This window comes from Nerophis ophidion, linkage group LG03 (genome assembly GCF_033978795.1).
Source record: "Nerophis ophidion isolate RoL-2023_Sa linkage group LG03, RoL_Noph_v1.0, whole genome shotgun sequence".
Taxonomy (NCBI): domain Eukaryota; kingdom Metazoa; phylum Chordata; class Actinopteri; order Syngnathiformes; family Syngnathidae; genus Nerophis; species Nerophis ophidion.
Genome location: NC_084613.1, coordinates 54,397,548 through 54,423,897, shown reverse-complemented (window position 1 = coordinate 54,423,897; position 26,350 = coordinate 54,397,548). Strand labels below are relative to the sequence as shown.

The 26,350-nt window shown below is 39.9% G+C and overlaps 1 protein-coding gene across 5 annotated transcripts in view; it reads left to right on the top strand.

Annotated features, from left to right (window-relative positions):
- Positions 1-26,350, top strand: part of fndc5a (fibronectin type III domain containing 5a) — a 90,437-nt gene that overhangs the window by 43,171 nt on the left and 20,916 nt on the right. For all 5 annotated transcript variants that reach the window (XR_009806184.1, XR_009806183.1, XM_061895645.1 and 2 more), the window contains exon 2: positions 24,891-25,006. Coding sequence is in view for 2 of the 5 variants with exons in the window: in XM_061895645.1 (XP_061751629.1) it covers positions 24,891-25,006 (116 nt within the window). In the remaining 3 variants the exon portion in view is untranslated. The remainder of the gene's footprint in view (positions 1-24,890; positions 25,007-26,350) is intronic.

Here is a 26,350-nt window from a genome sequence, read left to right as displayed (position 1 = left end):
GGTGTTTCATTAGAGCTGACTTTTCCTGTCATGTGGATATTTAAAGTATGTGGACACTGGCAATGCTCACGGTTTGTCAAGATAAGATCATAACACAAAGGCAGTGTGAAAAGACAGAAACACAGTGTCCAGGAGCATATTCCAATATATGCATTTAGGTCCAGAAGTGCATTGTTGGTTGTGATACTGACTGTTTAACTCTCCCCAACAATGGATTTGAAGTAAGATAACTGAGATCCAATTGAAATGTAGACTTGCCGTTTTATTTCAAGACGGTTCACATTGGCACAATGTGGTATGTTTTGGATCGTGGACTGTTTTTTACTTACATACTCATGTCTCATACACAGAAGTGGACCTTAATTTTATCTGATCCGAGAATCTGATTCCAGAAAACTAGAAGCTTTTTTAAGATGTTTTCTGGCAAAGTTTGGCTCTCCAATGCAGTAATGTTACCAGTGGTGTTGTGGTGGTTGTAAGCCCTCTGTGTTTACATTCATTTCTCTTTATTGTAGAATTTGAAATCAGACACATTTTCAGTAAGAAAAGTAGTTATTTATTGTCATTAAAGTCGCCAAATGACGTCATTGACTCATTTGCATAATTTCTTACAACGGATGCTGTAGGCGAGATGTTGTGGGAGGAATAAAAAGTGAGTTTAAAAAAATGCTGATTATGGATAAAACTGAAAATGAACTTTTGTCTGATGAGTCATAGTGTCTGATTTGCATGTACTAAAACACATGAACCCTAAAAGCACATGCAAAGTTGATCTACTAAACATGTGCAAAGTGGATTGCCTCTGTTAATTGAGCGGCTTAAAGCGTGGAATCCATTTTGCATCACTGTCTTCATTAATATGCAAAATATATACTGATCGTGATAACTGCCACAGTAGTGGGAAGAGAAGATGCAAATATAATTGTGTAGCCCGCATAATGTGATTGAGCAACACTCATCACCACTTTGTGACCACTATTTAGCGTTTGTATTTTTTTTTTCGTATTTAGCACGTGTCAGAAGGACATGCAAACTGAAAGTTCTATACACGGCTGCAGGATAGCTGCTCGCCCTGTACTGACAGACAAAAGACAGGCGGTCAGAAATAAAAAACATTAGACATATCGTGTATTCAGCAACATCATTTTATAAATTTATAGCTGCTCGAGGATTGATTAAAGGGGCTGATTAAAACAAATTACATTGATGCGTTTGTTTCCTTTATTATTTTTTAATGACATTTCTTTTTTCACTTAGAATATATCATCAAAACATGTCTTACATGAAAAATACTTATCTAGTATCCATTTTTTTTGCTTCTTGAGCACAGTAAGTGCAGCCTCTCTCCCATGAGCGCACCTTCAGCGGTCAGTGCGGAGGCACTGCAGGACTGCTTCTAAAATGCCCATAATGTACATGTCTCCTGCATGTTTGAAAACATAGCAAAACTGTTACGTTGAGGGTGCATTGTAGGAACTGTTGTGTCTCCCAGGACGCAAAATAAGACAGCAAGCAGTGTGCAGGTAAGGAAAGTATTTTAATACTCACGAGGCAAAAAATACAATAAGTGGGCCACAGGGCACACTCCATGCGTGGAGCACCAGGCAAAACTTAGCATCGCAGCATAACATGAACTAAGAAAGTACATGTAGCTTGATGTTAGTATTCACAAAAACATAACATGGACTGAAACAAACCGTACACTGTCGCCTGTAGGGAACATGACTGCTAAGCTAAGGGGAGGGCGAGACAGGTATTAATAGCTCTCTGATTAGGGATCTGGAGCAGGTGAGTGTCCCAACCACTTATCAGAGGCATGGCGGTGCAGGAAATCAGCACCATATGGCAACTAAGGAGGTGCTGAAACATAAAATGACCACTAAACTAAGAATAATAATGATAATAAACACAAAACATGATATGACTTGGGTGACAGGTCATGACAGTATCCCTCGCCCTCAGTCACAGGAGGGTGGAAAGGAAGAGCTGGCGAGGTGTACGTCCATAAACATGAAGATGAACGAGGACAGAAACTGAGTTTCATCAGCTGCAGAGCTTCATGCCCAGGTTCTGGGTTTTCCTTCTGATGGCGCGGAGGACATCCATAAACTGGCCACATACTAACCAGACAGGGAGGCAAACGGGAGCGCGGATAAATATTCAGCAGCCATTGTGGTTTATGTCCGAGTACTTGGCATGGTTGCTGAAGGTGTGTAAGGCGTCCATGAAACGGCCATCCTTGCGGCCAACAAGAAAGACCAGTGAGGGCGCCAGAGGGGCTTCTCCGCAACAAGCGAGGAGGGCAAGTGCCAGACATGCGCTTCTGTGGCAGGCGAGCTGGCTGCCAAGCTAGAGGAAAAGATGGCGTCAACGTGGGACCCACTGGAGACGAGGCTGGAAGAGGCTTCAGACCCATTGGATGAGACCTACTGGAGGAGAGTCTGCAAGCGGCGTCATTCTGCCATCATCCATTTTACATATCTTTTGTGTGGCGTGGATTTTTGATTGTCGATTTTATCAAAAACTAATTTCCTTTACTTATGCTATACCTATATAATGTATACGGCTGTACTAAAGTGCAGATTTGGCCATGCAAAAAACTAACATACATAGAAAGATAACTTCTTTCTATATATGCGGGTTTTTTTTTGTTATTTTTATTGATGTCTTCTTCACTTGCATAGAGATCCCTTTGGACCTTATACTGTTTACGCCACACAAATAATTAACTTAATGCCTCATACCAAGTAGAGTTCACATGTGTGGGTTGTTGTGCCTCCTGCTGATGATGCCTCTCCCCTGTCGATCATTTTCTTTTTTTCGTGTTGCCATGTATTCCGAGGGAAGGCAGAAGTGACTGAGCACAGCTGATTGCAATCATTTTCACCCTACTGATACTCAGGGCCGTCGCATGGGAGGGCGGAGGTGATGACAATTCTAAGGGCCCACAGCCCATTAGAGTCCACACTCAGCCCCCAGTAGTGTCTATATCATTGTTTTTCAACCACTGTGCCTGTGCCGTGAGATAAAGTCTGGTGTGCTGTGGGAGATAATGTAATTTCACTTATATGGGGTAAAAATATTTTTTGCAAACCAATAATTATAGTCTGCAAATAATTTGCTATTGTTGACTGTTGGTGCTGTCTAGAGCTCGGCAGCGTAACCGTGTTATACTCTTCTATATCAGTAGGTGGCAGCCGGTAGCTAATTGCTTTGTAGATGTCAAAAACACGTCTTGTGAGACAACAAGGGTTTTTCGTCCTATCTAATGCTTAGACCAAAAATAAACAAAAGGTGAGTGCTCCTAAGAAAAGGCATTGAAGCTTAAGGAAGGCTATGCAGAACGAAATTAAAACCTAACTGGCTACAAAGTATACAAAAGCAGAATGCTGGACGACAGCAAAGACTTACTGTGGAGCAAACACGGCATCAACAAAGTACATCCGAACATGACATGACAATAAACATTGTAGATAAACGTTGTGACTTTGTGTCACACATATCACGGACTGTGCTCCAGTATGCGCCCATTCAGAGTCGGCATTTGACCTGTTTTATGATCCATTCAAGTTCTACTTAGTAATTAATAATTAATCAATTGAGTATTTATCTTTGTCAAATGCTTATAATTACTAATTATGAGCATTTGAGTAAGGTCAGTTACGTTATCAGGATGACAGAAAAGTGAAATGTCCAAAGATGTGTTTGTTTTCATAGCAATAAAAATTTTAAGACATCATAATAGCTAACATCAACAAGGAAAAAAGACTATTTAGAACTTGGGACAGTTTTACAGTGACTTTCATATCATAACATGTCCTGTGGCTGCTGCAGGTAGACAAAGAGTATTTAGCAAACTGAAACTAGTTAAGAACTATCTCAAATTCACAACAAGCCCAGAGAGGCTATATAACCTTGCTGAAGGTGAGGAAGGCGCTGATGTTTGTTCTTAGCTAACTTTATCATTGATAAGTCTATTGTTCACAATCATTATGAAAGACACGTCCAGAAAGTTTTCATATATATGATGTAAGCATTCATGTAATGTAGAAATGGGAACATTTATAATAATATCTGATATTCACAGATTTTGATCTATTTAAGCATGCACATTAAAAAAAAACATCACAACGTTTGCTTTTTTTGGACTACATCACTGATTAAAACTCACTGCAGACTTCATGAGAGCCAACAAACATCGCTTACTGTACAAGGTCTGCTGTAAGTAGGATGCCGACTGCTAAATGTTAATATATTCCCATTTAGATGAAGAATGACTCATACCCCTCGCTAAGAAAAACGGGTGGAACCAAGCGTCTTTTCATGTCATTCTCGTCATTTCCATCACAACTGCATTCGGGCGGAAGGCGGTGTACACCCTGGACAAGTCGCCACGTCATCGCAGGGCCAACACAGATAGACAGACAACAGTCACACTCACATTCACGTACTAGGGCGAATTTAGTGTTGCCAATCAACCTATCCCCAGGTGCTGTACATGTCTTTGGATGTCTTTATATGTGTGGTATCAAATGCTAAATACACTAAACACTAAACCTATCCCCAGGTACATGTTTTTGGAAGTGGGAGGAAGCCGGAGTACCCGGAGGGAACCCACGCAGTCACAGGGAGAAAATGCAAATTTCACACAAAAAGACCCCTGGATCAAACCCAGGACCTTTGCATTGTGAAGCACATTCACTAACCCCTTCCCCACCGTGCTGCTTGTTCTTGCCATTTCCCGGTCTAAATTAGCTGTCTAAGTGTACCAAGTTGTGGGTACATGGGGCCCAGAATTCCGAGCAATGGCCCTGCTTAACCTGGAGTTGTAGGATCTTTCTCTAGTGTTCCTCCAGATTTTTTTACGCCAACTCTGCTCCATGTTCCTTGTCTGCTTACCAACTAAGTATTTTGACTGTATAGTCTGTCATATTTTTTGTATCACTGCTCATTCCTCCTGATATTCCTCAAGGCCACTTTTTGTTGTGAGTTTCTTTCATTTGTACTTTTTCATGTCACCGGCTGTCTGCCGCCAGAGACATTGATTTTTTTTTTTTTTTTACCCTGCCTAGTGTTGTTTTTGTGATCCTAGTACGACTAGCCAGGGTCACCATCTTTTGTTATCAGTCACTTTTTGTGTGATTAGAACATATTTTTGTCCTATCATCTATTTGGTGTCTTTGGGATCATTTACTTGTTAACACAGTAATCCAACACATTTTGAGACGTAAACATAAAATAGGATTTTAATAACATTTCTTTCTCAGATGTGAATCAGAAAGAGGAACCGAGTGACTGATACTATGAATGTGTCTGAATCAACACATTCTCTACTCAGTCCAAAATAATTGCTAAGTACATCTATTAGTATTTGATTTATCTTTTTTATTGTCCATGTCATGGTAATGGGTGTGCATTGTGTAGCTTTAACCCACTAATGCACTCAAAAGTAAAATCACCCGAACCAGGTGAGCGTTGAAAGAATGGGGCCCATTCGTACTGCCATCTCCTGCTGCAGTAGTGGCAAAACTGTAGGGGTGGATCGTTCATCAAAGTGAATGCAGCATGTTGGTGTTGTCTGCAGAACTCATTGATCCTGACTGACTGAGATTTGAGCAATCCAAGACCCGCAGGCATGGCTGTGAAATATCTGCAGTCTGGCCAGGTAGATACATTGCACAGTCTGCAATGTTGAAGTAGCACATCCATTTCAGACCATTTTTCTTCAAACTTATCTAAAGTACATACCCTAGAACAATAAAATTGTTTCCTGTACAAATCCATTTGGGCAAGGTTGTACAGAAACTGTTTTAAAAAGCCAACGTACTTAAAATATTTTCACAATTAAATTAAAGTTCTAAGGTTTGGGACAATACGAAGGTCCTGCAGTCCTGGGTTCAAATCCAGGCTCGGGATCTTTCTGTGTGGAGTTTGCATGTTCTCCCCGTGAATGCGTGGGTTCCCTCCGGGTACTCCGGCTTCCTCCCACTTCCAAAGACATGCACCTGGGGATAGGTTGATTGGCAACACTAAATTGACCCTAGTGTGTGAATGTGAGTGTGAATGTTGTCTGTCTATCTGTGTTGGCCCTGCGATGAGCTGGCGACTTGTCCAGGGTGTACCCCACCTTCCGCCCGATTGTAGCTGAGATAGGCGCCAGCGCCCCCCGCGACCCCGAAAGGGAATAAGCGGTAGAAAATGGATGGATGGATGGAAGGTTTGGGACAAAGCAAAAGAAAAAAAAAATGATTTGGCTTTTTTCAGTATCAGAGCTGTCCTGTTTTTGGTCAGAACAAATTAAAGGAAAGAATGCAAAACTTGGAAAAAATCATGTACTGGAGCTGTAAAGCAGTGCTCTAAGTGCTCGACAGTGAGAACAGAGAGCCCATCATTCATTCACTGAACAGTCACAACTGATGGTGATAAGCTACATTTGTAGCAACAGCGGCCCCGTGGTAGACTGACGGAAACTAGGCTGCCAATTTGTGTCTACAGCATGGGTGTCAAACTCTGGCCCGCGGGCCAAATTTGGCCCGCCGTACAATTTCATTTGGCCCTTGAGGCAATATCAAATTAACTTTAGAGCTGGCCCACCGGTACTATAATGGCACTGCCTTTAGCGTTGTCTACAATATGTTGTCACGTCCGCTTTTACTCCATACAAACAGCGTGCCGGCCAAGTCACATGATATATGCGACTTGTGCACACACTTAAGTGAATGCCCTGCATACATGCTCAACAGCCATACAGGTCAGACTGAGGGTGGCCGTATAAACAACTTTAACACTGTTACAAATATGCGCAACACTGTGAACCCACACCATACAAGAATGACTAACACATTTCGGGAGAACATCTGCACCGTAACACAACATAAACACAACAGAACAAATACCCAGAACCCCATGCAGCACTGACTACCACCAAAACCCGCCCCCCACCACCAACCCCACCCATCTCATTATTATTTTATTTTAATATTTATTAGCCTGTGGAAAAATGTAATGTTGATATGTACCTCAGAGGGCTGCAAATAGACAAGAGGCATTAAATGTTTTATTTAAATTGTATTTATTTGACCATTTATTTTTATTTCGTTTGTTTTTGGAATGTTGATTTTGCTCTATTAAGTTATATAATTATTGCTTGTTCCATATTCATTGTTCAAGCAAATCAGTGTAGCAAACTGAGCAATAATTAACAATTTATTCTTGCACCTTCTCTTGTTACTTCAAGGCTTGAATGTTTGATTCATTCATTATTGTTATTTTATTTTCAAATTTATTATTAGCCTGTGGACAAAGTTTATTTTGATATGTACCTCAGAAGGCTGCAAATAGAAAAGAGGCACTAAATTTTTATTTAAATTTTATTTGATATGCCATTGATATTTTTTAATGATTATTATTATAATTATTTGAAACTCGATTTTACATGTCACTATAAAGTTATATAAGCCTTGCTTGTTCAATATTCAATGCAAAACTTGTTTGGGTCCCTATTAAAAGGTTCATTTGTTCAACCTTGTCCCACGGCTTTGTTCAGTTTTAAATTTTGGCCCACTCTGTATTTAACACAAGCTTTGTCTTTTGGTCGGTCGGATCGCTTTGCATCTGCTCTTTTCCACTGATCGTTCGCGGTCCACTCTTTCAGCAGCCGCCGTCGTCGTCCTCTCTGGCTCGCTCTCTGTCGCTCTTTGATCGCTCTTCATCTCCTCCTGCAGGCACTCCAACTCCTTCCTCGATCTCTTCTCTTTCTCCCCTTTTATACAGCAGGAGGAGATGAATTAATTGTGTGCCGGTGTGTGTGCCACGCACCTGATTTAGATTGTGGCGGCGGCGTTCCTAGCAAGCCCCGCCTCTCTGCTCCGCCGCATCCTCCGCCTCGTTGACGCCATCTTGGGCAGGGCTGCAGAGTGCCCTGCCCCGCCGTTGGCCCGTTGGCTCCGCCTCTCCACAGTCCTCCATCGCCAGACGCAAGCCGGGATTCCACCCGGCTGAGCCTATCCCCCTTCCCTTTTTAGAAGGGGTGGGGGAAAAAAACTGCCATGGCCACTTCTTTTCTTCCATCGCTTCCTCTACCGAGACGAGCTTGTCCTCTTCCTCTGAACTCTCTTTGTCTTGTGGTTCTACTTCCGCTTCTTCGTCCTCTTTGACCTTTTCTTTGTCTTTTTCTACATCCCTTTGTTTGACATTTTCTTCGTCCTCTTTAACCTTTTCTTTGTCTTCTTCATCTTCGTCCTCTTTGACCTTTTCTTTGTTGTCTTCTTTTCCTTCTTCTTCTTCTTCTTCTTTGTCCTCTTTGACCTTTTCTTTGTCTTCTTTGTCCTCTTTGACCATTTCTATGTCTTCCTCTTCTTCTTCTTTGTCCTCTTTGACCTTTTCTTTGTCTTCTTCGTCGTCTTTGACCTTTTCTTTGTCTTGTTCTTCTTCTTCGTCCTCTTTGACCTTTCCTTTGTCTTATTCTTCTTCTTCTTCTTCTTCTTCTTCATCTTCTTTTGACCTCTTCTTCTCCTTTGTCCTGTTTGACTTCTTTTTCTTCTTCTTTGTCCTCTTTGACTTCTTCTTTATCCTCTTTGACTTTTCCCTCTTCCCCCTCTTCTTTCACTTCTTCTTCTTCTTCTTCTTTTTCTTCTTCCAGCACCCCCACTTTTTCCCCTTCTTCCTCTTCCTCATCTTCATCATCATCATGCTGTTTTTCTTCTTCTTCTTCTTCTTCTTTTTCTTCTTCTACCAGCACCACGTGTTTCACTTCTTCTTCTTCTCCCTCTTCAGCTGAATGCTCCACCGGCTGTGCATCTGTCTCCTCAGCAGGGGGCGCCTCCTCTGCACTGCCGTCTCCCTTGTTGCGCTCCTCCGCTACTTCTTTGGGGGGGCACCCGCCGCCTCTCCCCACCTGGTCCACCAGCGCTTGCAGGAGCCGCACTTGTGGGCGGGACTCCTCGAGCCGCTGCTGGCTGCTTGCCGCCAGCTCGGTGATGGCGCCGACGAGTGCCCAGAGGAAATCGTCCTTCCTCTCCTCCGATGGTCCAGCTACGTTGGCTGCCAAATGTGACGGTCTCTTGCCGTCATCGTGCGGGTTCAGTGGACCACCCAGATAGGACATGCTTTTGAGCACGTTTGACTCTTTTATTTTTTCAAATAAAGCTCTCTTGAGTGTAGGTCGGACCCCTTTGCAGCTACTCCTTTCCACTGATCGCTCACGGTCCGCTCTTTCAGCCGCCGCCGTCGTCGTCCTCCTCTCTGGCTCGCTCTCTGTCGCTCTTTGATCGCTCTTCATCTGCTCCTGCAGGCTCTCCAACTCCTTCCTTGATCTCTCCTCCTTCTCCCCTTTTATACAGCAGGAGGAGATAAATTAATTGTGTGCCAGTGTGTGTGCCACACACCTTATTTAGATTGTGGCGGCGTCGCTCCCTGCAAGCCCCGCCTCTCCGCTTTGCCACATCCTCCGCCTCCTTGCCACCATCTTGGGCAGGGCTGCAGCGTGCCCTGCCCCGCCATCGGCCCGTTGGCTCCGCCTCTCCACAGTTAGGTTTTTGTATATTGGTTAAACGAGTAGGTACGCCAGATGTTTTGTAATTGACAGGAAGGTCTTTGACCTGAAAATTTTGAAAAACACTTTTACAGGCCAAAAAATATATAATAAATCATTTAGGAAATTGCTATTAATGGTTGAAGTAGGGCTGGGCGACATGGCCTTTTTTTAATATCTCGATATTTTTAGGCCATATTGCGATACAGGGATATAGATCTCGATATTTTGCCTTGGACTTGAATGAACACTTGATACATATAATCACAGCAGTATGATGATTCTATGTGTCTACATTAAAACATTCTTCTTCATACTGCATTAATATATGCTACTTTTAAACGTTCATGCAGAGAAGGATATCACAACTAAGTCAATTGACCAAAACTGTATTTATTAAACTGTTATTAAGCAATGGCACAAACGTTCATGTCATTTCCAAAACAGAAAGTGCAAGATTGTCAGAGACATTTTAAGTGTCAAATAAAAATGAGCTGCATAATAGGAAATCAGATAGTGTTCGTCCTTCGCTATGTGGTAAATTACTACGGACGTTATTAAATTCTATTTTCTTCATACAGGGTTGATGTGGAAACTTTAGCCTCGGCATTTTGATGGTGTTGGCGTGTGGCACCAAATGGAGATGTTGACATACGAAGTAAGCACTCTTCATTCTCTAGCAGGTGACTTTTCAAATGATGCTACACATTAGCAGTAATGCTAATTTTTATAGCAACGCTTTGTGCCACATGCTTGACTTATTACGGTTGTCTGTTCGACATATTCCCATTTGACGACGGACCCCCTACTGTTTTTCTTGGGAATGAATTCTTCCTTCATTCGCACCTTCTTTCTCTCGTCTTACCACTCACACGGCTCTGCTAGCATCACAGCTAACGTTACCCATGCTTCTCCCTCTCTGCTCCGCGAGGGCGTATACGTATGTGACATGTGTAAGAAGGTGCGCTTTCTGTCTGTGAGAAGGAGAGACAGGAAAGAGCGAGGAGAGCCTGTAGTATAATGCCAGCAGCTAAAAGCAACTGCGTGAGAACGTACTCTTGAATGTCACGATACAGTCATTTTCTATATCGCACAGAGACAAACCCGCAATATATCTTGTATATCGATGTATCCCCCAGCCCTGGCTTGAAGTGACAATATTCTTCAGAAGTTGGAAACACTGTCCGTATGCGTCGGATTGTGATGAGCAACCATTGGAGACAGAAAGAATAAAAGTCTGCTGGGTGCAAATCTAAATCTACAGAGTTGCTCTTTAATATTGCATAAGGTCTCTGTATGAGTTGCAGTCCCCAAGAGGACTCAAAAGGTTAACTCACTGTGTGTGTTTTGAGAAGTGAGCACCATACCGAGAGAATGAAAGAGCAGAATAATGGGTTTGATTTGTGACCTCTTAAGTTCCATTAGTTTTGCTCTCGTCTCTGAGACTTCAGGAGAGATGACAAACAAATAGTTGAGAGTAAGCAAAAACAGAGTGACTTTAAACACGAGAGTAGGCTGTGATGAAGAGAAGCCGCCGACCTCTTCCTGTCATCGTCTCTTATCCGAGCTATTCATCAAAGTGTCAGCAGCAGGTACTGTGGAAACACGTATTGTTGAAGCTTCTTTGAGTGTGAATAAACTGTGTGCGAATTCATCAGACACAGCAACTCACCCATTAAATTACCAGCAGCGTAATTTGTTAACCTGCACAACCTCTCACTGACTGCCCTGGGTTGGCTCATTATGTTTATATAATAATGAAGACAACAGATTAACGTAATTTTAAGTGGTAACTTCTCGTTGTTCCTGTTAATCGTGTTCAGTCATAAAGTCCAAATATCTGTCAATCCTAAAGGCCTAAGTCATTCAGAAGTCTGCTGCTACATAATGATTGTACGGTATTAAGTGTTATGTGCTTCAACACAGTGTCAATTAGAAGATGGCATCCTCTCAAGAGTTGTCTGAATCCTGACACATACTGCAGTCAAGACCAAATGCTAAGCAAATTAATTAAACATGATTAAACTATCGATCCATCCATCTGCTTCCGCTTATCCGAGGTCGGGTCGCAGGGGCAGCAGCCTAAGCAGGAAAGCCCAGACTCTCCTCTCCCCGGCCACTTCGTCCAGCTCTTCCCGGGGGATCCCGAGGCGTTCCCAGGCCAGCCGGGAGACATAGTCTTCTCAACGTCTTCTGGGTTTTCCCCGTGGCCTCCTACCGGTCGGACGTGCCCGAAACACCTGCCTAGGGAGGTGTTCGGGTGGCATCCTAACCAGATGCCCGAACCAACTCATCTGGCTCCTCTCAATGTGGAGGAGCAGCAGCTTTACTTTGATTTCCTCCCGGTTGGCAGAGCTTCTCACCCTATCTCTAAGGGAGAGCCCCGCCACCCGGCGGACGAAACTCATTTTGGCCGCTTGTACTCGTGATCTCGTGCTTTCGGTCATAACCCAAAGCTCATGACCATAGGTGAGGATGGGAACGTAGATCGACCGGTAAATTGAGAGCTTTGCCTTCCGGCTCAGCTCCTTTTTCACCACAACGGATCGATACAGCGTCCTCATTACTGAAGACGCCGCACAGATACACCTGTCGATCTCACGATCCACTCTTCCCTCACTCGTGAACAACACTCCTCGGTACTTGAACTCCTCCACTTGGGGCAGGGTCTCCTCCCCAATCCTGAGATGGCACCCCACACTTTTCTGGGCGAGAACCATGGACTGTAACTAGGTAATACAAAATATGAGCAGCACAGATGATGGCATAAAAGGTATTGGACGCAGTGGTATCAATACTCGTTCATTATGCTGCCTTGCAGAAATACTTTAAAATGTGGAAACCAATGGGTGTGAGTCATCAAGCATTCCAAAAAAGAAGTATTGACTTGGAATCAGTTGATTGATGGTGTCACAACGAAACAGCGGCCAGTAGAAATAGCAATTAAAATTTGCCAGCTCAGTCATGGTAGTTCTTATTATGCACACCACCTCCTTGTTTAAAAAACAAGGGTCTGTGATGTATCTCCACTTTATAATTTGAAAAAGAGTCGCTTTGAAAAGTTTGAAGCCCTTTAAATTTTTCCTACACTTACTCTAGTTTTCCCGAAAAATGTTTTCTGACCTTCAAAGCAAAGATGAAGAAAGTGGAGCAGGACTATGCTGATGTTTTTTCAGCTAATGCATATAGACATGTTTTGGTGAAGGGTTGCAAAAGAAATCCTCACTTGTTACTGCTGTTCAAAATGTTTGCGGTGTGCATAACAATGCCAAAGTAAAACAAATCAAAATGTAAAATCTCTTTGTAAACATCATAAGTCAATATCTACTCATGGTCTAAAACTCCCTTAGACACAGTACATTTAGATTAGGTTTTAATACATGCAATCAAACACAAAAAATGATGGCATTGATCATGTATGAACGCAGATTAACTACCCAATTATTTTGACCCCCTCAGGCTCTTTTACCTTTAACCGAAAGGCGGCGCTGGCTTCTATGCAGTCAGTGCATAAGTAAGTGCAAAGATGAGTGAGGAGACGCCGACAGTAGAGGTATCAACACAAATAATAATAACACAAACAATAATAAACACTTTTATTATTTTGTAGTGTGGAATGTTAGAAAAGGCTTGATCAAGTGAACTTACCCAGAGAACAATGGTAGGTATGAAAAACTGTAACCTTATAACAGATTTATGCTGTCTTTAAATTGAAGTACAAACCCCGTTTCCATATGAGTTGGGAAATTGTGTTAGATGTAAATATAAACGGAGTACAATGATTTGAAAATCATTTTCAACCCATATTCAGTTGAATGTACTACAAAGACAACATATTTGATGTTCCAACTGATAAACTTTTTTTTTTTTTTTCAAATAATCATTAATTTTAGAATTTGATGCCAGCAACACGTGACAAAGAAGTTGGGAAAGGTGGCAATAAATACTGATAAAGTTGAGGAATGTTCATCAAACACTTAAATGGAACATCCCACAGGTGTGCAGGCTAATTGAGAACAGTTGCCGTGATTGGGTACAAAAGCAGCTTCCATGAAATGCAAAGTAATTCACAAACAAGGATGGGGGGAGGATCACCAATTTGTAAGCAAATTGTCGAACAGTTTTAGAACAACATTTCTCAACGAGCTATTGCAAGGAATTTAGGGATTTTACCATCTACGGTCCGTAAAATCATCAAAAAGTTCAGAGAATCCGTAGAAATCCCTGCACGTAAGCGATGATACTACGGACCTTTGACCCCTAAGGCGGTACTGCATCAAAAACCGACATCAATGTGTAAAGGATATCACCAAATGGGCTCAGGAACACTTCATAAAACCACTGTCAGTAACTACAGTTGGTCGCTACATCTGTAAGTGCAAGTTAAAACTCTACTATGCAAAGCCAAACCCATTTACCGACAACACCATGAAACGCCGCCGGCTTCGCTGGGTCTGAGCTCATCTAAGATGGACTGATGCAAAGTGGCAAAGTATTCTGTGGTCCGACGAGTCCACATTGCAAATTATATTTGGAAATTTTGAGGACGTGGTGTCCTCCAGTTTAAAGAGGAAAATAACCATTCGGATTGTTATTGGCGCAAAGTTCAAAAGCCAGCATCTGTGATGGTATGGGGGTGTATTAGTGCCCAAGGCATGGGTAACTTACACATCTGTGAAGGCACCATTAATGCTGAATGGTCCATACAGGTTTTGGAGCAACATATGTTGTCATCCAAGCAACGTTATCATGGATGCCCCTGCTAATTTCAGCAAGACAATGCCAAGCCACGTGTTACAACAGCGTGGCTTCGTAGTAAAAGAGTGCAGGTACTTTCCTGGCCCGCCTGCAGTCCAGACCTGTCTCCCATCGAAAATGTGTGGAGCATTATGAAGCCTAAAATACGACAACGGAGATCCCGGAGTGTTGAACAACTGAAGCTCTACATAAAACAAGAATGGGAAAGAATTCCACTTTCAAAACTTCAACGATTAGTTTCCTCAGTTCCCAATTGTTTATTAAGTGTTGTTAAAAGAAAAGGTGATGTAACACAGTGGTGAGCATGCCCTTTCCCAACTACTTTGGCACGTGTTGCAGCCATGAAATTCTAAGTTGATTATTATTTGCAAAAAAAAATAAAGTTTTTGAGTTTGACCATCAAATATGTTGTCTTTGTAGTGCATTCAATTGAACATGGGTTGAAAAGTATTTGCAAATAATGGTATTCCATTTATATTTACATCTAACAAAATTTCCCAACTGGAAACGGGGTTTGTAGAATGGTAATTTATTAAAGTCACAACACATTAAATTGAATGATCAAGACACGTTACTAGATACTTTCTAATACTGTATTGTTCTGCTTTGGAGAAGTTGTATCTGCAAACGTTTGTATATGTAATATGCAAATATAATTCTTTGAAACTTTTTTGTATTGACAAATATGCGGTTTTAGACTGCAATGTTGTTCAAGTAAGGACACTTATTACATGTGTCTAGCTTGTGTGCTATTGTGCGCTTAGCTGCTGTGTAGCTGCTAGCTTCTAGTAGCCTATAGCCTATCATGTTTACCTTTTGTAAATGTCATCCATCCATTTTTCTACCGCTTGTCCCTTTTGGGGTCGCAGGGGTGCTGGAGCCTATCTCAACTGCATTCAGGCGGAAGGCGGGGTACATACTTGACTAAAATAACAGAAAACATGAACTTTGTGTGCTTATTGGAGGACTTTTAGATTGTGATGTTAACTGATTTTATGCAATACTTGGGTTCAATCCTGAGCTCGGGATCTTTCTGAGTGGAGTTTGCATGTTCTCCACGTGAATGCGTGGGTTCCCTCCGGGTACTCTGGCTTCCTCCCACTTCCAAAGACATGCACCTGGGGATAGGTTGATTGGCAACACTAAATTAGCCCTAGTGTGTGAATGTGAATGTTTGTTGGCCCTGTGATGAGGTGCCGACTTTTACAGGATGTAGCCTGCCTTCTGCCCGAATGCAGCTGATATAGGCTTCAGCACCCCCCACGACCCTAAAAAGGGACAAGCGGTAGAAAATGGATGGGTGGATGGGCTTGGGGTTTTTTTCTCATATCCCACCAATATTCGATAGTGTTTATTCCGGTTAAAATGTAATTGTTCGACAACACTACTACTCCTTGTGTGTTTGTTTGTGTGATTTGGAGGGCATAACAACATATTATATTTCTGCATCATCCATGTATTGCTAAGATGGGAAAAATTACGTATACAGTAGGGAAAAAAAAGTATTTAGTCAGCCATCGATTGTGCAAGTTGTCCCACTTAAAATGATGACAGAGGTCTGTAATTTTCATCATAGGTACACTTCACAGAATGTGAGAGACAGAATGTGAAAAAAAATCCAGGAATTCACATTGTACGAATTTTGAAGAATTTATTTGTAAATTATGGTGGAAAATAAGTATTTGGTCAACTATTCAAAGCTCTCACTGATGGAAGAAGGTTTTGGCTCAAAATCTCACGATACATGGCCCCATTCATTCTTTCCTTAACACGGATCAATCGTCCTGTCCCCTTAGCAGAAAAACAGCCCCAAAGCATGATGTTTCCACCCCCATGCTTCACAGTAGGCATGGTGTTCTTGGGATGCAACTCAGTATTCTTCTTCTTCCAAACACGACAAGTTGTGTTTATACCAAAAAGTTATATTTTGGTTTCATCTGACCACATGACATTCTCCCAATCCTCTGCTGTATCATCCATGTATCAATTTTGGTATAAACTCAACTCGTCGTGTTTGGAGGAAGAAGAATACTGAGTTGTATCCCAAGAACACCACACCTACTGTGAAGCATGGGGGTGAAAACATCATGCTTTGGGGCTGTTTTTCTGTTAAGAGGACAGGACGATTGATCCTTGTTAAGGAAAGAATGAATGGGGCCATGTATTGTGAGATTCCGAGCCAAAACCTCCTTCCATCAGTGAGAGCTTTGAATGATTGACCAAATACTTATTTTCCACCATAATTTACAAATAAATTATTTAAAATGCCTACAATGTGAATTCCTGGCTTTTTTTTTCACATTCTGTCTCTCACAGTTGAAGTGTACCTATGATGAAAATTACAAACCTCTGTCATCATTTTAAGTGGGAGAACTTGCACAATCGGTGGCTGACTAAATACTTTTTTGCCCCACTGTAGTTCTACCGGCCATGCAACGAGCATGTCATGTGACACAAGCTCATTGCATTGCAGATTCTTAGATTCATATTTTGTATCATCCAAAAAGCCTGTCATGTGAACCAGCAGAACAGATCACTAAAGCCCTTTTTGAAGTCAGGTAAAATAATGATACTCCCTGTCTGATAGGGACAATGAATTATGCTAAAAATACATGATAAACACAACCTTATGTGAAGTTTTGCAGGAAGTATTATCAATATTATTGGACTAGTAATGCTTTAAACATAATAAATGGTTTTATTCTGTAGATCTAAACGTAAATGTTTCACATCACTTGTTTTTATTGTCTTTCTTTATCCAGAATGTTAACATTTTCAGGCAGCACACAAGCCCTCTGACAGCTGAGCATCTTGGAACGTTATTTGAATTCAATTGTAACCAGGAGGCATGCAATGCATCCTCATGAAAACAGAGATTACACTCTGGGAGCCACAACCGTTTCAGTTCATATAGAAATATGATCCACAGGGAATATTGCCACCATTTTTCTGTCACAGATATTGCGGTATGATAGAAGCCTGTACGGGCAAGACATCAGAATGGAAACACGGTATACATTTTTTTATGGTTTGTGCACTGTGAATTCATGAGTAAAAATGTAGCAAAGAGGATTTGGTAAATAATATTGTTTTTGTGAAGCCTTTTGAATAAGCTGCACTGATGTGGCATTGATTGTCACGTATTGATGGTGGCCACAGTGTGCTGTTTTATGCTGCACATTCTGCGCAGTCGGAAATGAATAGGTACTTAACATTTCAACTGAGATGTATTAGTTTTAGTTTTAAGATCCCAAAGGTTTGAAGGATGGATGGAATTGTTGTTTATTGCTGAAGCATGTAGTTTTTAGGATTCTTTATTCACCTTCAGTTGCGACTCTTATGATTGTAAGTTGCAAACATTTTACCAGAGGGGTTTTTGCAAGTGGGAATTAGAAAGTTGTAGAAACTACAACCATATTGGGAGCTCCATGAACGCTCCACTTAGCCACTGCATTGATTCAAAACATTAACTCGGGAATAATGTTTACCATTTTCATCATTTATGTCGGGTGCTTTCAGCCATGCATTTGTAAATTATGATAAAACATGCAAAGTATAACTGAGGTTGATTGGAATGTTGTTGTTATTATGACATGTAACTAATAGAGCATGAGTGTGTTTGTCACAGTAATCCACCCAACAGAAGTCAGGTAATTTTGTAAGGATGTGGCAAATGTTAAAATATATATATATATATATATATATATATATTTAAACAAAATTACCTTTTAAATTAATGACACAAATACAAATACACAGAATTGATCAATTTTGGCCAAAGATTTTTTTTGTCCCGCCAAAAATCACCAAAATAATGAACTTCAGTCTAACTAAAGAAGTGCTCGTTCATGCAGTACTTCATCTGCTCTGCATGGGGCAACAGCGAGGAATACACATGACATTGATGCAGCAGTAGAAGAGCACAGCTTGTATTTAAACAAATGTGTAGGGTTGCGCAATATAGACAATATAAATGATATCAATTTGGCCAACGATACTGATTTTAATTTGGTAATTTTAATCGCAATAATGCATGTTGATGACTCATTCGAGCTGTGTCCCACAAACTCAACAGAAATGTAGATAGAACCATGTTACAATAAAAACTAACAATATATTAACAGTGAATTAGGAGTGGATTAATAATAATTTTAACAAAATCTGTTAACCCAAAATGACACAATATGTCACACAATACATCAGCAACCAAATCAAGAGCCTTCGTAACCCATTTTGAAATGGGTTACATACAAAATAATATGTCGTAATATATATATCGTTATCGCAGGAGTCTGCAATATATATCACAACATGGATTTTAGGCCTGTCCATATAATTGCGCTATTGATTCTTAAAAAAGAAAAGTAGACACTGAAAAAACACATTTTAACCTTAATTGAACTTAATAATATGCACCTACCAAAAATGCGGTAAGGAAGCCAATGTTGGCCTAGTAAAAGCTGATGAAAATAAAGAAATAAATACATCACTTAAATAAACAAATGTCATATTGTTATGAGAAAAAAGTGAAATGTTGATAACAATAACGAATGATAAAAAATGGTTTTACTTTTTTTTTACCTTTTTAAAAAAACTACATGCATATGCAAATCTGAAGATGACTCCACATAGACCTAAGCTACCCACCATCTGCCCCACACAGTGACTGGCCCTTGGACAAATGACACTGAAGACCCCTGGTATATATATATATATAAATATATATATATATATATATATATATATATATATATATATATATATATATATATATATATATATATATATAAATATATATATATATATATATATATATATATGTATATATATATATATATATATATAAATATATATGTATATGTATGTGTATGTATATATTTTTTTATTTATTTATATATATATATATATTTATATATACTACTGTGTATATATATATATATAAATATATGTATGTGTATATATATGTATATATATATATATATATATATATAGTAAAATCCAATGAGACAACAACAGTAAATGGGGCTATCAGATAATCAAACACTTTTGTGTATGAAGCAGTGCAAACTACACTCACTTTAGTACACATATTGTGAAATTAAAGGCCTACTGAAACCCACTACTACCGACCACGCAGTCTGATGGTTTATACATCAATGATGAAATATTAACATTGCAACACATACCAATACGGCCAGTTTAGTTTACTAAATTGAAATTTAAAATTTCTCTGGACTTTTTTCTTGAAAACGTCGCGTAATGATGACGTGTACGCGTGACGTCACGGGCTGTTATGAATATGAGCGCTGCGTACACACACACCTAAATGTCGTCTGCTTTAACGGCATAATTACACAGTATTTTGGAGATCTTTGTTGCTGAATCTTTTGCAATTTGTTCAAATAATATTGGAGAAGTCAAAGTAGAAAGACGGAGTTGGGAAGCTTTAACCTTTAGCCACACAAACACACGGTGATCCCTAGTTTAAAATTCACGGAGTTGAAACTTTACTATGGATCAGAGCGGACATGGATCCCGACCACTTGTCAACCAGCAGGTTTCGGTGAGAAAATTGTGGTTAAAAAGTCGCCACTTACGAGATATCGGCTGAGCTTGTGCCTCCTGTACAGCTGCCGTCGACTTCCCCAAGACACTGCGCGTCAACACCCGGCCGTGGACGTACACTTCCGACTATCAGGTACAGTTAAACTCACTAAAACACTAGCAACACAATAAAAATATAAGGGATTTCCCAGAATTATCCTAATAAATGTCTCTAAAAACATATGAATCCGTCTCAATGCAACGCGATTGAAATCGTGTTTTTTTTTTTTTCTAGTCTGTCACTATCAATATCCTCAAACACGAAGCTTTCATCCTCGCTCAAATTAATGGGGAAATTGTCGTTTTCTCGGTCGGAATAGCACTTTTTGTTGGAGGCTCCCATTAAAAACAATGTGAATATATGAGGAGCCATCAACATGTGACGTCATCGTCTGCGACTTCCGGTAGAGGCAGGGTTTTTCTCCAGTTGCGAACTTTATCGTGGATGTTTTCTACTAAATCCTTTCAGCAAAAATATGGCAATATCGCAAAACAATCAAGTATGACACATAGAATGGACCTGCTAGCCCCGTTTAAATAAGAAAATCTAATTTCAGTAGGCCTTTAATATATGAAGTGTTAATGCACAAAAATGGATATCTCCATGTTCCTTGTTTTGAGCGTTTTTTGGTGAGCTTTTTATGAAACATCCATCCTGCTGTGGGTTGCAATTAAATCATTTCTAACAACGGACATGTTTCCATTCGGAAAAATGCACATTTGTTACAAATTAATGATAACTGTTTACAAATGTTGTAGCAAAAACAAATAACTCCAAACCACATTTCTTTGCAAAAACAGACTAATTCTACATGATGTCAGCCTGGCCCAAAAAATGAGTCAAATCAGATCAGTTTTAATAGACGAATGCTTACTCTATCCCTGTAACGAATTAACTTTACCCAGACAAACACCTTTCAGGGGGGTCCAGGGTTAACATTGACCGATGCATCATGACATCATTACATTGACAGCTGAACCTCAAGACAACCACAGCTGAGCAAACATAAATTCAGTTTGTCACTCAAGAGAGAAGTAGCGATACACGCATCCTGTTCATCATGTACAAAGGCAATAGACAAGATTTTCCCCAACGCACGGTATCGACCTTTCTTGCTCATGGACCGCTGAGATAAACCTAGACAGTATGTCTTTTTGCGCTCAGTAGACGAGGGCGCCGCATACTCACTGATTACGACAAAGTCACTCATTATTGTTGCTTTAAGTTTTACAATCGAGGCAAAACAGACATCAAGGGAGCGAACATGAGCGCTGATATTGGATGACATCATCAAATTTCGATGCTCTGTTTGGCCTGATGGATTTGTCTGTGTCATAAAGAGAGCAGGGTGCTTGTTATCAGGTGCGTCACTAGCTTTTAAGGACAGGGGGGGCCCCGGAGATGCACAGGATGCGAGCGAACGTAGCGCACAAGCACAAAACTTCACAAACGGCTAACAAAGACTTGGAAATTATTTATTGTTATTTTTATTATTTCAGCCGGTTTATTTTTCAATCTGTGTTCAGTACAACAACAAAGATGTGTTTGCACAGTGACATTTTGTTTACAGCATCAACAAGAAACAATTACTTGGTGGATTGAAGCATCAAAGAATGTCTTCTGTTTTTAATGGTGTCAAATAGGTCTATCACTCTGTTGTAACTCAGATGCTAAAGCTCGTTTTTTTCAATTGACATGACTGCAAGACTGTGAAGTCTTTTCTGACCCATTGTTTGACGCAGCCAGGAATGCAGCCAACGCAGTGCACGAAAGGACCTCTCACATGAGCAGCTGCTTACAGGCACTGTAAGGGCAACTTGGATGGTTGCCTTCAGAGAGGGAAACATGTCTGAATCAAGGAAGTTGTGCACAGACAACATATCTTTGGGTGAACATCCACCCTCTGTTTTCCGGGAAATAAATTGTTCCCAAATATTTTGAAGTTGCACGGATTACATTTTGGGCACATATGTGACTAAAATGGTTGTAAATTCAAGGACTGGAAATATTACTTAATTACTTGAATTAAAGTAACATCTGGAACAGGATCGTTTGGCTTATGTATATATATATATATATATATATATATATATATATATATATATATATTACGGCAAGCCGTTAAGGAAAGTAAATATATATGGATGTCTGAATAGAAATAAGAAACGTTTATATATACTGTAAATAAGAAATACTTATTTACTTATAAGATTTATACTTTTAGAGTCCGTAAGTAATGCAAACAATGAAATGTAACCTCCAGGGCTTGAGATTGATGTAGTTCCGTCGTCCGTTGGGCGGTAAAAAAAAGTGCATTGGACAAAATGAAAGGCTCCCCGGGACGATGGCTTTTAACCATTTTTTTTTCTTTCTCTTTTTATGTATTTATTCATTTTTCATTTTATACTAAATGTCTTGGTTTTTCCTCCCTCTGAAAATCCTATGAAATGTTTAACAAGCCATCCTATAATAATACAACAGCTATTAATGTAACAATACAATAAAACAAATAGTAGTTTTTTGACGAAGTGGCTGGAGATAGGGAAGTCTGGGCTTCCCTGCTTAGGCTGCTGCCCCCGCGACCCGACCTCGGATAAGCGGAAGATGATGGATGGATGGATGGATGGTAAATGTTTTTTTTCATTATTTTAACAATAAGCTATGTATATTACTTTATATATATTCTACAAGAAACACAAAACTTAAAAACTAAATTATTTACAATTGCAGACACAAGGTTCCGTGCAGCTTCACTCATTTTAAAGGAAGACGGAAGTCCACGCAGGAGAAAAATTACTACAAAGATGATGTCTGGGTTTTTCTTATATATATATACAGTATATATATATATGTATATATATATACATACACATACCGTATTTCCTTGAATTGCCACCGGAGCCCTAATTAATTTAAAACCTCTTCTCACTCCTGCGCTTGCCAAAGACATGCGGTAAAAGTAAGTATGCGCTAATTATTTTAAAACCTCTTCTCACTCCGGCACTTACCAAAGGTATGCAGTAAAAATTGGACTGTGATGTAAGCTTGGACCTTAAAGCCTACTGAATACCTCTTAATCTTCTTCCCTTTATGCGATTTCAAATTACCGGTATTGAAATCAGCCTCCTCCATTTTGAAAATGATGACAGGGGAAGTGTCACTCGTGATGTCACGGGTTTGACCAGGTGGTAATACTAAGCATGCGCTAATTATTTTGGGAAGCGAGTTCGACCCGGCAGTAATTCAAGGCAGGCGCATACTATATGCCCTGCAGCAATTCAAGGAAATACGGTACATATATATATATATATATATATACACACACACATATCTACATATATACACACATGTATATATACACATATATATACACACACACACACATATATATATATATATATATATATATATATATATATGTGTGTGTGTCCTTACGTAACATTAGGAGGACCAATAGTCAACATGATCCACCCAGAAATAAATTAAACAAATGCTTCCTCCCACTTCCAAAGACATGCACCTGGGGATAGGTTAATAGGCAACACTAAATTGGCCCTAGTGTGTGAATGTGAGTGTGAATCTTGTCTGTCAATCTGTGTTGGCCCTGCGATGAGGTGGCCACTTGTCCAGGGTGTACACCGCCTTCCGCCCGATTGTACTTGAGATAGGAACCAGCGCCCCCCACAACCCCAAGGGAAATAAGCGGTAGAAAATGGATGGATGGATGGGCTTATCGATAAAACATAAAAAAAAAAATATATATATATATATATACTCATTTATATGTATCATTAATCTCCTACTCACCTTTTCAGTAGAGGCCTCTCCCCTCTTACTTTCTGTGCTCCTCTACCCTGACTCCTGCAGGTCAATAAGGGTCGTGGAGTGATTATTACTATTATCTACTGATGATAGTCATACGTGAATGAGTTCAACTTCTATTCTCCTCCATGTGTAAAGTGAGAAACACAGCTGATGCTCCAGAAGGAAGTAACCCCAAAGATAGCAAATGGTAAAAAAGAGTGCACATTTAACTTTATAAATAACCAGGACCTTCATGATGCATTTCAGGCTAACTAAGTAGCAGCATTGTTTTAGAGCGGTAATGTAACTTTTGCCTGCAAAACAACAAATGTACGATGTGCACAGAGTTTGTCTATAGTGTGCTAGACAGGTTTTTATTTGTCAAACACAGACCTGGTGTAAAGTGGAGCTAATACATTTTACTGCAAGCAGTGATGAATACTAACTTTCTTGAAAAAGTTTGTTATGTCCATTTTGCATCCATTCACATTCTTGTTTTGCAGCGCTGTGTGCTTCAAAGTTGCACACCTGCAGGACCGCAAACAAGGTCGCAGAGAAAATGTGGACTGGATTTTGAGTACTGTAGTTATTTTCTATATGAACAAGTGGAATGGATTGGATACCGACGTCCCACTGGGTGTGAGTTTTCCTTGCACTTATGTGGGCCTACCGAGGATGTCGTAGTGGTTTGTGTTGTGGTTTGTGCAGCCCTTTGAGACACTAGTGATTCAGGGCTATATAAGTAAACATTGATTGATTGATTGATTGATTGATACTGATGCACTCAAGGGGCTCTCTACCTTACGCTGTAAAGTGAGGTGAAACTGAGTAAATAATGACAGGTTATATGATTATTTATTTAAACTCATATTCGGACCACTTTATAATGAATATGTCGGCATGCATCTGTAAAAAAAATAAAATAATAATTTTAAAATATATAACACCAAATTATTTAGGGGGGCTTAAGAATATTTTAGGGGGCTAGAGCCCCCCTAAAATTGGCCTAACAACGCCAATGCTTGTCGCTCTCTGAAGTAAAACGGAATATTCAACAGTAAAATGCAAAAGAGAAGTCGTTTTTGCAGAAAATTAGATTTTACCACCTGTTAGAGAGTACTCTAAACAATGCAGTGGTACACTGTTTGCAACAACATGAAAAGTTAAATTTTTTTCTCCCTCTGCTTACAGATGGTTTGTCCCCTCCTGTCAATGTTACCATCAAAGCGGTGAAAGCAAACTCTGCTGTGGTGACATGGGACATCCCCGATGGAGATCCCGTCATTGGCTTTGCCATTACACAGCAGGTGATCAACACTCACATACACAGACACAACATGTAATGTGTTTGTACAGTAAATACATCAACAGGGGGGCGAGGTCAAATGAGGTTGAGGTTCATCACAATTGCTGCTGTGCTCTGTTCTCTCTCCGTTATTCTTTAGATCAGGGGTCGGGAATCTTTTTGGCTGAGAGAGCCATACAAGCCAAATATTTATAAAAGTATTTATGTGAGAGCCATATATATATATATATATTTTTTTTTTTAACACTGAATACAACTACATGCGAGCATTTTAAGAAAGATCAACATTTTTAGAGTATAATACGACTCTTATTTTTTTAATAACATTGTTATTCTGAGGATAACCAAAAATAAATAAAATACTTTTTACCATTAATCCGACTTCTTGAACAGGTGCGGTAGAAACTGGATGGATGAAAATGCATGAGAATGGTTTGTATTTTTAACGTTATTTTTTACACTGTGATTACCAGCTGAATTATTCATTACTTATCGTGTTAAGCAATGTCAGCTAAGATTTATTTGAGAGCCAGTTGCAGTCATCAAAAGAGCCACAACTGGCTCTAGAGCCATAGGTTCCCTACCCCTGCTTTAGATCTTGTTTGACTGTTTTATTTCAGCCCTCAGAAAGCAACTTATTATAGGCTAATGGTTTGCAGGTATTACATATGACTTGTTTTTATACATAACCAGACCAACAGCCAGGAACGGCCCGTCACATACACACTTTATGGGTTTAGGGCCGCTAACCAGTAGGGGGGCCACATGATCATGGCTTGGGCTTTTGTAAAAAATTGAAGATTCCATTTTCTTTCATTTTCAACCTGTCACTTATAAAATACTACATCATAAAAGTTGAGATAAAAAGAACTTTACTGTCAACGTTCAATAATCCGGGTTGTTTGAATCAAATTAGGAATGTTTAACTCAACTTACACACCCTTCTGATATAGCGACAAACCCAGCATGGAAAACATTACTGTTCACTTAACACAGACATAACGTCTTTTGGCAAAAGCTATGTATACTTTTGCATCTCGCAGAACAAAACTGTGGTGCGTTCAGAGACCCTTGACTAATGTTCTAAAACAAAAGCGTCACCATTTTCTAAAGACAGGGCAGGCTTTACCTCCCCAACCACATTCTATGCACTAATGATTATACCTTTTATGTTTTATTATAGTAATTTGTATCCAGAAATGATAATGAATCAGATAATCATAAGTACAAATCTAGTTCCAAACAAATTAAGGCAATAATTATTTTTTTAGTACATTAAAACATACTGAGAATGTGTATGTTGGGCAGTGACGTTAGGTTTAGTGGTGGGGTGTGGGGCTCTATA